The 13,453-nt window shown below is 42.2% G+C and overlaps 1 protein-coding gene across 2 annotated transcripts in view; it reads left to right on the forward strand.

The window, feature by feature from the left end:
* Nucleotides 1-13,453, forward strand: part of LOC128666691 (gastrula zinc finger protein XlCGF57.1) — a 207,797-nt gene that overhangs the window by 116,895 nt on the left and 77,449 nt on the right. For both annotated transcript variants that reach the window (XM_053721426.1, XM_053721427.1), the window contains exons 6-7: nt 7,814-7,912; nt 10,631-10,744. In XM_053721426.1, coding sequence (XP_053577401.1) covers nt 7,814-7,912; nt 10,631-10,744 — 213 coding nt within the window. The remainder of the gene's footprint in view (nt 1-7,813; nt 7,913-10,630; nt 10,745-13,453) is intronic.

The raw sequence follows: 13,453 nt of genomic DNA on the forward strand, positions 1-13,453 counted from the left end.
TGCTTAAGCCTCTGGTGAGGGGATACGGTTTTCATTATTTCCATGTTGTCAGGGTGCCAGGAATCAGACTGAGACGAGAAATGCAAAAATAATCACACCTTTATTAATAGCAAAAAATTATAAAAAGTCCACAAGTCAAATAACAAACCAGGAATCAAAACCAGGGCTGGTAGTCAGACGAGCCGAGTCAGGAGCCAAAGCGAATAGTCAGATGAGCCGAGTCAGGAGCCAAAGCGAGTAGTCAGACAAGCCGTAATCAGGAACAAGGAGAACAGCAGAGTCAGGAACAAGCCAGGGATCAGGAACCAGGAAGGACGTCAGACAGCCAGGTAATACGCAGGAGCTCTCACAAACAGGTCTGAGAAAACGCAAGGGCAAAGCATACTTAACAGAGGCCCTTTAAATAATAAGTGATCACATCCTGTCTCACACTGATGATGTTCACCATTCTGGTCATAAAAGGAAGTGCAGGAAATGAGAAGCATCACACAGTATGCACCAGAGTCAGCAAGAGAGGTGAGTAAAATGGCTGCCAGCAGCACATGGCAAACAGAGCAGGGAAAAAAACCCTGACACATGTGCTGCTTATTTGGATGTAACGTTACTTTATATATCCCGCCTTTATTGTTATTTTTTAATCATTGTCTATACTTTGATTTACTCTTTACCTGCATGTGTATCTCTCTGTCATTATGAAGCATACGCATGTTGTATATATGCACAGTATATATCGGCAGTAAAGTACTGCACGCATTCATGGTAAATACAGTGAAACCTGCTTAAGACGGAATGGCATCGGACAAAGGAAATTTTCCGTCTTGGACAGGTTTCCGCCTTATACAGTTAGTGACTGATGGAGCGTCTTTTGACATGTGCAAAATCCAAAATGGCATAATAATGTTACTGTATTGGTCATGAAGCCAGTCTGACCTGCACTGCCGCAAGGGAGCGTGGGAATGGTTTCCTGACCAATCAGAAAGTCGGGTGTGACCTGCTGCCTGGCTTCCTGATTGGCTGGGAAGCCATTTCCATGTTCCCTCACGGCACTGCAGGTCTCCCTCTGACTGTCAGTTCCAGAATCGGAGCATTTGGGCGCAAATGCTAAGGATCAACACCATATAAGTATCAGTGCATCCCAGAATCAATTTCTTGTTTTGCAAGTATCAAAGACAGTACAGTTTTTCTGCTTAATCATTACACCGGTTTTTTTATTTATTTTTTATTTGTATTTACTTTTTTTTCTAACAAATTAAATGGGTGAGAAAACATCAGTTGTATACAAACACAGTACAGTATTAAAAGATTAATTGTTGCATCAATTACTGTCTTCACTTTCCTCTTTACTTCACCATTGCCAGCTAACCATTCTTACATGATTTTCTCTTTTATTTTTGATAGGTTCATAAATTTGCATTTTGCCGCACTTAAATTTCTTAACGCATTGTTTTACAAACAACTTATCTTTTTTGTAGGCCTCAATCACTTTCACTTTTGCAGCGAGAGTAAAAGTGTTGCACTTTCTAGGAGCCATTCTGTGTCCCACACCTCTTCCGTTTCAGCGTCCGTTCCCACACCCCTTCCGTTTCAGCGTCCGTTCCCACACCCCTTCCGTTTCAGTGTCCGTTCCCACACCTCTTCCGTTTCAGCGTCTTTCCCACACTACTTCTGTTTCGGCGTCTGTTCCGTAGTTTCAGCGTTCCCACACCACTTATGTTCCAGTGTTGCCACACCCCTTCTGCGTTACATTTTCCGGCTTATCCAGGTAGCTGAACATAATGTATATGCACTTAACACTGAGACTGCATTCCGTTTCCGTGTTGGACAGGTTCCGGCTTATCCAGGTAGTTAAACAATGTAAGTATAACACTAAGTGCCGGGACTGTGGAATTTTTCCGTCATGGACAGGTTTCCGTGTTATACAGAGTCCGTCTTAGACAGTTTTCACTGTATTTTGTCTTGAAAAAGGCAAGGGGTTAAATCACTGCTGCATTTGTTACACTAATCATCAAGTGGTTAAATCACTGCTGCATTTGTTACACTAATCATCAAGTGGTTAAATCACTACTGTGTGTGTTTTACAGTAGTGATTTAACCCTGTGAGTTCTGAGCAATCCATGGGATAAATCACTGTTGCATTTGCAATACTGACAATCACAATTTCATTAGGGTCTCTTAGCTGATGGTTCTAGTTCCGGTGGGTGGAGCTAAGCGCTTGCACGAGGAAGCTGTGTGCTAGCGTTTGGAGCTCGATACAACCAACCCCTGCTCCATGCCCGTTGCTGAAGGTAGAACGCTTTCCTAGGGCACCAGCACCCAACAAGAGGTGCAGAGCTTGGAACCGCTGAACATCCGTTGTGGCTCGGTCGCTGGAGCCAGACCCATACCACACTCAAATGTCACAAATAGGAACCACCTGGCGACCAGAAGAACACTGGAGTCCTTTATTGTGAGCTCTTACCTCGGAGGCTGGGGGCTGTAACCGCACAAAGTACCTTGTTGAAGTCCACGAGTTGGAAGACAGTCGCTGCCCTGGATTGTTCAGAGAGGAGCAGACTGGCCGTATGCCGTTGGTAGACGTGTGGCTGGAGAGGAGACCTTAGCAACACGTCCAGGACCGCGACGCTGTTTGGAGGAGTATATCGTTTTCTATTTCCCGGCAAAGAGGAGGCGCAGTAAGGGGAAATCCTTTAAAAAGTGCAAGTACTATTTAAAGCACACAGTGTTTACTATAAGCCATTGTCCGCTGTCTATAAATATTGGCTTTGTTCTTATCTATATGGTGGATGGTAATTAGCCCCTGTTTATTGTTGGTCTAAAAGATACAAGGCACTTTACTTATAACACTGTGGGCCACTCGCCTCAAGGAACCTGAGGCTACTATTCCCTTAAAGCTTAAACCAGGATATGATGTCCTGAAGGTGGACTTGCTACAGAAACCATCATAAACGCTGATAACTATGTGATATGTGCCACAATGGCCTGTACAGATTGCCATAGGCTGCCCGGATTCAAAGTTGGCTAATAGCATAATTTGCTTTAATGCTCTCTTGCTCTATATCTTCTCTCGTGTAATTTGAGAATATTGTCCTACCTGCATATCCTTTTTTTTCCAGCTGGTTACTTGAAATATATTTTATGCATAAAAGGTCCTTTATATAATATTCACTGTGATCCTAAAGGAGTTGGTTGATAGCATAACTTGTACTAATGCTTCTATATGCATACCTTCTTATCTAAGCCGGTTATTAGAAATATCTCTTAAGTATAAAAGGTGTTCTATATAATATACACTGAGATCCTAAAGGGAGTCTTAGAACATGCATCTAAATGTCTTCTTATCTAAGCTGGTTATTAGAAATATCATTAAGTATAAAAGGTGTTCTATATAATATACACTGAGATCCTAAAGGGAGTCTTAGAACATGCATCTAAATGTCTTCTTATCTAAGCTGGTTATTAGAAATATTATGAAGTATAAAAGGTGTTCTATATAATATACACTGAGATCCTAAAGGGAGTCTTAGAACATGCATCTAAATGTCTTCTTATCTAAGCTGGTTATTAGAAATATTATGAAGTATAAAAGGTGTTCTATATAATATACACTGAGATCCTAAAGGGAGTCTTAGAACATGCATCTAAATGTCTTCTTATCTAAGCTGGTTATTAGAAATATCATTAAGTATAAAAGGTGTTCTATATAATATACACTGAGATCCTAAAGGGAGTCTTAGAACATGCATCTAAATGTCTTCTTATCTAAGCTGGTTATTAGAAATATTATGAAGTATAAAAGGTGTTCTATATAATATACACTGAGATCCTAAAGGGAGTCTTAGAACATGCATCTAAATGTTTAGTACCCTCTCTATATAAATGAATGCAGCAATAAATATTTTAAGGGTCTGCAATAAAAGAGAGTAACTCTCCATGTAATTTTGACATAAAAAGTCCTCATATTTTACTACTTAAATGTCTCAAGTGGAATGTATAGTCATTTAGAGGATGCTTAAACGTGCAACTTGGCAGTTTTGATGAAATGTTTGGCTCTGTTTTGTGGCTGGCTTAAATATTATAGAACGATTGATCTAAGTGCTACAGAGGTAGTTTTCCTTGTGCTCTAAAAGCAACATAAATAATCAATAATGAGGGACATGACCGGTTAGAACCTTCACTAGTTTGTTTTTCTTTTTTTTTTTTTTTATACATTTTCACACACCCAAAAAAAAAGTGGAAAGAAAATAAACACGAGCACTTACACTAAGGAGAGGAAGGAGTTAAATGCCCCCCCCCCCCTATATTGGGATATCTCTCTTTTGCACTATTTGTTGTGCATGTTTGCACTCAGATGTACTTATTTAACACAGGGTATAACTACCCTTCTCTCACTATTTACACTTTTAGGAGTTTTCTTAGATTTTTCTTATAGAGGTTTTTGATGGGTGCACATGGAAAAATATATCACAAACATTAAAGATTAAACACTAAATACATGCTAGATAGAATGATGCATTCAAAGAAAAGATTAGTCCATGACTAACATGTAGATGTATTTTTTAAAGTTTCATTAGTTGTTTAAAAAGTGACAAAATAAGTGTAAAGTTTTAGTGTCTATAAAACACTGGGAGCTGCCATGTTGTAACTTGTGTTACCTTCTCTGCTGTGGCCAATTAGGGTCAGTTATAAATAGGTCACTAGAGTGTGCAGCCAATGGTTGTGCTGGATTTAACAGTGTTCTGCACTTCCATTTCTAACAGGAACTGAAAAGCTCACAATTTCAGAATGGAATTACAGGCAAAGAGGACAAAATAAATAATGAAAGTATATTGCAGAGTTGTTTTATATATACAATTTATCATTTTATATTACCATCTCAAAGTGTTTAATGTCCCTTTTAAAGTTAACTCTCCGGCCATGTGATACACACTTAGATATCCCTAATGAGACAATGTTACATAAAATTGATATACAGCCAATAGTAACCCAGATGTCCGATATTTTCCTACCGCAATTTGAGCTGTTAAAAACTCAAATAACAAACTTAACGGCAGAACTCAGACAATTTTCCAACCGTCTTACCGAAGTCAAGAGTAGAGTATCAGAAACTGAGGATACACTGTGCAAACAAGAACAAATTATAGATGATCAAGGTAAAGTCTTGAAAATGCTACAAGAGAAAGTTTATGAGTTAGAAGACCGCTCACGGCGGAATAATCTTAAAATGATAGGTCTCCCTGATAATGGAGATTACCCTGACTTGCTATCTTTTACTAGTACAACACTTAGCTGTTGGTATGTTACAAAAAGATTTGCCAATATTAGTCGAAAGGGCTCATAGATTGGGACCCATTAGGGATAGTACTAGAGAAAGGAACTACAATCGACCAGTTATGGTTAAGCTTTTAAACTATCAAGATAAAATGAACATTTTACGTCTCTACAGAATAATGGATAATTTGTATATAGGGCAATCTAAAATATAATTTTTTCAAGATTATTCTAATGAAACTTCAATTAAAAGGATTAGCCCCTCACTGCACAAAGCTGATCAAGGCAGGCTTTAAGGCTAGGCTATTGTATCCCGCTAAAGTGATAATTGAGGAATAGGATGGTAATATCACTCTTAATAACGCGGTAGAAGCCAGGGAATTTTGTAAAAAAAATAATGTACTCTGATAGAAATACACGCTCTCTTTCTTTTTTGTTTATTGTTCTATTCCTGTCATGGGGTAAGATATAATTTATGTGTTATGCTTTATTTATAGTAGCGATATGGGTTTTTGTGTTTTAATTTGGTGTTTAGTTAAGAGTAAGATTATATTATCTCTAAAGAAAACACAGAAGTTAAATTGCTCTATTAACAAAATTGTTATGTTTTCAGAGGTAAAAACTGTTTATGTTTTTTATGGTGCTCGTTTTTACATATACTGTTGGTAGGTTAACTAGAGATACTTGGGGCATATGTATCAAGCTCCGAATGGAGCTTGATGCCCCGTGTTTCTGGCGAGTCTTCAGACTCGCCAGAAACAGCAGTTATGAAGCAGCGGTCACAAAGACCGCTGCTCCATAACCTGTCCGCCTGCTCTGAGCAGGCGGACAGGCATCGCCGGAAATCAACCCGATCGAGTACGATCGGGTTGATTGACACCCCCCTGCTGGCGGCCCATTGGCCACGAGTCTGCAGGGGGCGGCGTTGCACCAGCAGCTCTTGTGAGCTGCTGGTGCAATGCTGAATACGGCGAGCGTATTGCTCGCCGTATTCAGCGAGGTCTGGCGGACCTGATCCGCAGTGTCGGATCAGGTCCGCCAGCCCTTGATAAATAGGGGCCACTGTAGGAGAGATGCTTGGGGTGTTGGAGGGACCCCGCAACCCCTTTTTTCCCCCTTTCTCCTCTTCCTCTCTCTCCTCTTACACTCCCCCTCCTCCCGTTTCTCCTCCCCTATCGTGCCATACATAGTATTATTATATTATTCACAAAATGACGAAGGAAAAGATCAAATGCCTTTCATGAAATGTAGGTGGGGTGACTTCACCTATTAAAAGAAAACTAATAATTAAACAATTAGCTGAGCATAAACCTGATGTGGTTCTGCTGCGGGAGACGCACTTAAAAATGGAAGAGGTTGATACATTTAAATGTAAATGGTTAGGTCAGGTCATTGCCTCTGATTGTTCTAAGAGGAAGAAAGGAGTTGATTTTTTATTTAATAAAAATTTAAGTTATAATATTTTGAATTTACAAATGGACCCACACGATAGATGGATAATTTTGCACGTTGAGATAGCTCGAGTAAATTATATATTTTGTAATGTATATGGTCCTAATAGTCTAGATCAGGATTTTTGGGACTTAATTGTTATTAAACTTTCCCAAAATATAGACCAGATTTTAATTCTAATTTTAATTCTGGCAGGAGATATTATCGCTCGATAGATTCTCACCTCGGCAGATCTCTCCGGCACATCAAAAATCTTTTTACAAATATGTAAAAATTTAAAATGACGATATATGGCGTATTCAGCATCCAGATATCAGACAATCACAATTTGGTAATGTCATGAAACCTGTCTAGCGTTGCTATAAAATAATGACTGAGAGGTATACACATGATTGTGTCAGCTCCTTGTAGCATTTACTAAGGGGTCATGTGGGTGCATCTCACTGTGTATTAAAGGGACAGTCTAGGCCAAAATAAACTTTCATGTTTCAGATAGGGCATGTAATTTTAAACAATTTTCCAATTTACTTTTATCACCAATTTTGCTTTGTTCTCTTGGTATTCTTAGTTGAAAGCTTAACCTAGGAGGTTCATATGCTAATTTCTTAGACCTTGAAGGCCACCTCTTTTCAAAATGCATTTTAACAGTTTTTCACCACTAGAGGGTGTTAGTTCATGTGTTTCATATAGATAACACTGTGCTCGTGCACGTGAAGTTATCTGGGGCAGGCAAGTCTGTCAAAAGAACTGAAATAAAGGGGCAGTTTGCAGAGGCTTAGATACAAGATAATCACAGAGGTGAAAAGTATATTTATATAACTGTGTTGGTTATGCAAAACTGGGGAATGGGTAATAAAGGGATTATCTATCTTTTAAAACATTAAAAATTCTGGTGTAGACTGTCCCTTTAACATAAGGCTTGTCACTGCAAGTTGCTACAGATAAGCTTATTCTGCTGATGTCAGTTGCAGGAATACAGTAATATTACAATATTATTTTAAACTACTATAAACTTATTTCCTTTTACCGGAAATAGCATAAATGCACAATATAAAGTTACTGACTGACAACCATATTTATATGATCTGTGCAGGTGACGGTAACGCTGAGGTCATATTTAATACTGAACAAACAAATCATTTAGATCTAAGTCAACTGGAACATCTGGAGCAGAAAATCAATACCAGCGCAGGTCAGTATACGCGTGTGATGTCTGAAGGATACACGGTACATATGTGTGTGATGTGTCTGAGGGATACAGGGTACAGGTGAGTGTATGTGTGTGATGTGTCTGAGGGATACAGGGTACAGGTGAGTGTATGTGTGTGATGTGTCTGAGGGATACAGGGTACAGGTGAGTGTATGTGTGTAATGTGTCTGAGGGATACAGGGTACAGGTGAGTGTACGTGTATGATGTGTCTGAGGGATACAGGGTACAGGTGAGTGTATGTGTGTGATGTGTCTGAGGGATACAGGGTACAGGTGAGTGTATGTGTGTGATGTGTCTGAGGGATACAGGGTACAGGTGAGTGTATGTGTGTAATGTGTCTGAGGGATACAGGGTACAGGTGAGTGTACGTGTATGATGTGTCTGAGGGATACAGGGTACAGGTGAGTGTATGTGTGTGATGTGTCTGAGGGATACAGGGTACAGGTGAGTGTATGTGTGTGATGTGTCTGAGGGATACAGGGTACAGGTGAGTGTACGTGTGTGATGTGTCTAAGGGATACAGGGTACAGGTTGGTGTACGTGTGTGATGTGTCTGAGGGTTACAGGGCACAGGTGAGTGTATATGTGTGTGATGTGTCTGAGGGATACAGGGTACAGGTGAGTGTATGTGTGTGATGTGTCTGAGGGATACAGGGTACAGGTGAGTGTACGTGTGTGATGTGTCTGAGGGATACAGGGTATAGGTGAGAGTATGTGTGTGATGTGTCTGAGGGATACAGGGTACAGGTGAGTGTATATGTGTGTGATGTGTCTGAGGGATACAGGGTACAGTGTGAGTGTATGTGTGTGATGTGTCTGAGGGATACAGGGTACAGGTGAGTGTATGTGTGTGATGTGTCTGAGGGATACAGGGTACAGGTCAGTGTATGTGTGTGATGTGTCTGAGGGATACAGGGTACAGGTGAGTGTATGATGTGTGTTGTATCTAAGGGATACAGGGTACAGGTGAGTGTATGATGTGTGTTGTATCTGAGGGATACAGGGTGCAGGTGAGTGTATGTGTGTGATGTGTCTGAGGGATACAGGGTACAGGTGAGTGTACGTGTGTGATGTATCTGAGGGATACAGGGTACAGGTGAGTGTATGATGTGTGATGTATCTGAGGGATACAGGGTACAGGTGAGTGTATGTGTGTGATGTGTCTGAGGGATACAGGTTGCAGGTGAGTGATGTGTCTGAGGGATACAGGGTACAGGTGAGTGTATGTGTGATGTATCTGAGGGATACAGGGTACAGGTGAGTGTATATGTGTGATGTGTCTGAGGGATACAGGGTATAGGTGAGAGTATGTGTGTGATGTGTCTGAGGGATACAGGGTACAGGTGAGTGTATGTGTGTGATGTGTCTGAGGGATACAGGGCACAGGTGAGTGTATATGTGTGATGTGTCTGAGGGATACAGGGTACAGTGTGAGTGTATGTGTGTGATGTGTCTGAGGGATACAGGGTACAGGTAAGTGTATATGTGTGTGATGTGTCTGAGGGATACAGGGTACAGGTGAGTGTATATGTGTGATGTGTCTGAGAGATACAGGGTACAGGTGAGTGTACGTGTGTGATGTGTCTGAGGGATACAGGGTACAGGTGAGAGTATGTGTGTGATGTGTCTGAGGGATACAGGGTACATGTGAGTGTATGTGTGTGATGTGTCTGAGGGATACAGGGTACAGGTGAGTGTATGTGTGTGATGTGTCTGAGGGATACAGGGTACAGGTGAGTGTATGTGTGTGATGTGTCTGAGGGATACAGGGCACAGGTGAGTGTATATGTGTGATGTGTCTGAGGGATACAGGGTACAGTGTGAGTGTATGTGTGTGATGTGTCTGAGGGATACAGGGTACAGGTGAGTGTATATGTGTGTGATGTGACTGAGGGATACAGGGTACAGGTGAGTGTAAGTGTGTGATGTGTCTGAGGGATACAGGGTACAGGTGAGTGTATGTGTGTAATGTGTCTGAGGGATACAGGGTACAGGTGAGTGTATGTGTGTGATGTGTCTGAGAGGTACAGGGTACAGGTGAGTGTATGTGTGTGATGTGTCTGAGGGATACAGGGTACAGGTGAGTGTATGTGTGTGATGTGTCTGAGGGATACAGGGTACAGGTGAGTGTATGATGTGTGTTGTATCTGAGGGATACAGGGTACAGGTGAGTGTATGATGTGTGTTGTATCTGAGGGATACAGGGTACAGGTGAGTGTATGATGTGTGATTTCTGAGGGATACAGGGTACAGGTGAGTGTATGTGTGTGTGATTTCTGAGGGATACAGGGTACAGGTGAGTGTATGTGTGTGTGATGTGTCTGAGGGATACAGGGTACAGGTGAGTGTATGTGTGTGTGATGTGTCTGAGGGATACAGGGTACAGGTGAGTGTATGTGTGTGATGTGTCTGAGGGATACAGGGTACAGGTGAGTGTATGTGTGTGATGTGTCTGAGGGATACAGGGTACAGGTGAGTGTATGTGTGTGATGTGTCTGAGGGATAGAGGGTACAGGTGAGTGTATGTGTGTGATGTGTCTGAGGAATACAGGGTACAGGTGAGTGTATGTGTGTGATGTGTCTGAGGGATACAGGGTACAGGTGAGTGTATGTGTGTGATGTGTCTGAGGGATACAGGGTACAGGTGAGTGTATGTCTCATGTTAACTATTGAAATGTATTATCTGGGTTTTTTTCCAGTTACAATTAAAGTGGAACAAACAGAAGATCTGTGTGCGGTAAAACCCCTTGAAAATCAGGAGCAGGAAATCTATGAAGATACTGACAGGAAACACTCCGAGGATACAGACACAAGTGAGTGTGGGATGTTGCGCTCTATACCAAAGGGGCATCATGAAATCTGGGTGTGGTAATTAAGCACTAATGATATTTGATAACAAATCTCTTCTGCTGCTACAGTGTCAGATGTATTTTATGGAAACCTTATAATGCGGAATCTAAATAGGAGGAACATTTCATTTGCGCTTCAGCCATAACAGTATCTGTGCCGAACATGCATTTATGTGTACTTAATCCATAACACTATCTGTGCTGAACATGCTTTTATGTGTACTTCAGCCATAACCGTATCTGTGCCGAACGTGCATTTATGTGTACTTCAGCCATAACCGTATCTGTGTCGTACGTGCATTTATGTGTACTTCAGCCATAACCGTATCTGTGCCGAACATGCATTTATGTGTACTTCATCCATAACCGTATCTGTGCCGTACGTGCATTTATGTGTACTTCAGCCATAACCGTATCTGTGCCGAACGTGCATTTATGTGTACTTCATCCATAACAGTATCTGTGCCGAACGTGCATTTATGTTTACTTCATCCTTAGCAGTATCTGTGCTGATGTGTCTGAGGGATACAGGGTACAGGTGAGTGTATGTGTGTGATGTGTCTGAGGGATACAGGGTACAGGTGAGTGTATGTGTGTGTGATGTGTCTGAGGGATACAGGGTACAGGTGAGTGTATGTGTGTGATGTATCTGAGGGATACAGGGCACAGATGAGTGTATATGTGTGATGTAGCTGAGGGATACAGGGTACAGGTGAGTGTATGTGTGTGATGTGTCTGAGGGATGCAGGGTACAGGTGAGTGTATGTGTGTGATATGTCTGAGGGATACAGGGTACAGGTGAGTGTATGTGTGTGATGTGTCTGAGGGATACAGGGCACAGGTGAGTGTATATGTGTGATGTAGCTGAGGGATACAGGGTACAAGTGAGTGTATGTGTGTGATATGTCTGAGGGATACAGGATACAGGTGAGTGTATGTGTGTGATGTGTCTGAGGGATACAGGGTACAGGTGAGTGTATGTGTGTTATGTGTCTGAGGGATACAGGGTACAGGTGAGTGTATGTGTGTGATGTGTCTGAGGGATACAGGGTACAGGTGAGTGTATATGTGTGATGTGTCTGAGGGATACAGGGTACAGGTGAGTGTATGTGTGTGATGTAGCTGAGGGATACAGGATACAGGTGAGTGTATATGTGTGATGTAGCTGAGGGATACAGGGTACAGGTGAGTGTATGTGTGTGATGTATCTGAGGGATACAGGGCACAGGTGAGTGTATATGTGTGATGTAGCTGAGGGATACAGGGTACAGGTGAGTGTATGTGTGTGATGTGTCTGAGGGATACAGGGTACAGGTGAGTGTATGTGTGTGATGTGTCTGAGGGATACAGGGTACAGGTAAGTATATATGTGTGATGTGTCTGAGGGATACAGGGTACAGGTGAGTGTATGTGTGTGATGTAGCTGAGGGATACAGGGTACAGGTGAGTGTATGTGTGTGATATGTCTGAGGGATACAGGGTACAGGTGAGTGTATGTGTGTGATGTGTCTGAGGGATACAGGGTACAGGTGAGTGTATGTGTGTGATGTGTCTGAGGGATACAGGGTACAGGTGAGTGTACGTGTGTGATGTGTCTGAGGGATACAGGGTACAGGTGAGTGTATGTGTGTGATGTGTCTGAGGGATACAGGGTACAGGTGAGTGTATGTGTGTGATGTATCTGAGGGATACAGGGCACAGATGAGTGTATATGTGTGATGTAGCTGAGGGATACAGGGTACAGGTGAGTGTATGTGTGTGATGTGTCTGAGGGATACAGGGTACAGGTGAGTGTATGTGTGTGATATGTCTGAGGGATACAGGGTACAGGTGAGTGTATGTGTGTGATGTGTCTGAGGGATACAGGGCACAGGTGAGTGTATATGTGTGATGTAGCTGAGGGATACAGGGTACAAGTGAGTGTATGTGTGTGATATGTCTGAGGGATACAGGATACAGGTGAGTGTATGTGTGTGATGTGTCTGAGGGATACAGGGTACAGGTGAGTGTATGTGTGTTATGTGTCTGAGGGATACAGGGTACAGGTGAGTGTATGTGTGTGATGTGTCTGAGGGATACAGGGTACAGGTGAGTGTATATGTGTGATGTGTCTGAGGGATACAGGGTACAGGTGAGTGTATGTGTGTGATGTAGCTGAGGGATACAGGATACAGGTGAGTGTATATGTGTGATGTAGCTGAGGGATACAGGGTACAGGTGAGTGTATGTGTGTGATGTATCTGAGGGATACAGGGCACAGGTGAGTGTATATGTGTGATGTAGCTGAGGGATACAGGGTACAGGTGAGTGTATGTGTGTGATGTGTCTGAGGGATACAGGGTACAGGTGAGTGTATGTGTGTGATGTGTCTGAGGGATACAGGGTACAGGTGAGTATATATGTGTGATGTGTCTGAGGGATACAGGGTACAGGTGAGTGTATGTGTGTGATGTAGCTGAGGGATACAGGGTACAGGTGAGTGTATGTGTGTGATATGTCTGAGGGATACAGGGTACAGGTGAGTGTATGTGTGTGATGTGTCTGAGGGATACAGGGTACAGGTGAGTGTATGTGTGTGATGTGTCTGAGGGATACAGGGTACAGGTGAGTGTACGTGTGTGATGTGTCTGAGGGATACAGGGTACAGGTGAGTGTATGTGTGTGATGTGTCTG

Source organism: Bombina bombina, chromosome 7, assembly GCF_027579735.1.
Source record: "Bombina bombina isolate aBomBom1 chromosome 7, aBomBom1.pri, whole genome shotgun sequence".
NCBI lineage: Eukaryota > Metazoa > Chordata > Amphibia > Anura > Bombinatoridae > Bombina > Bombina bombina.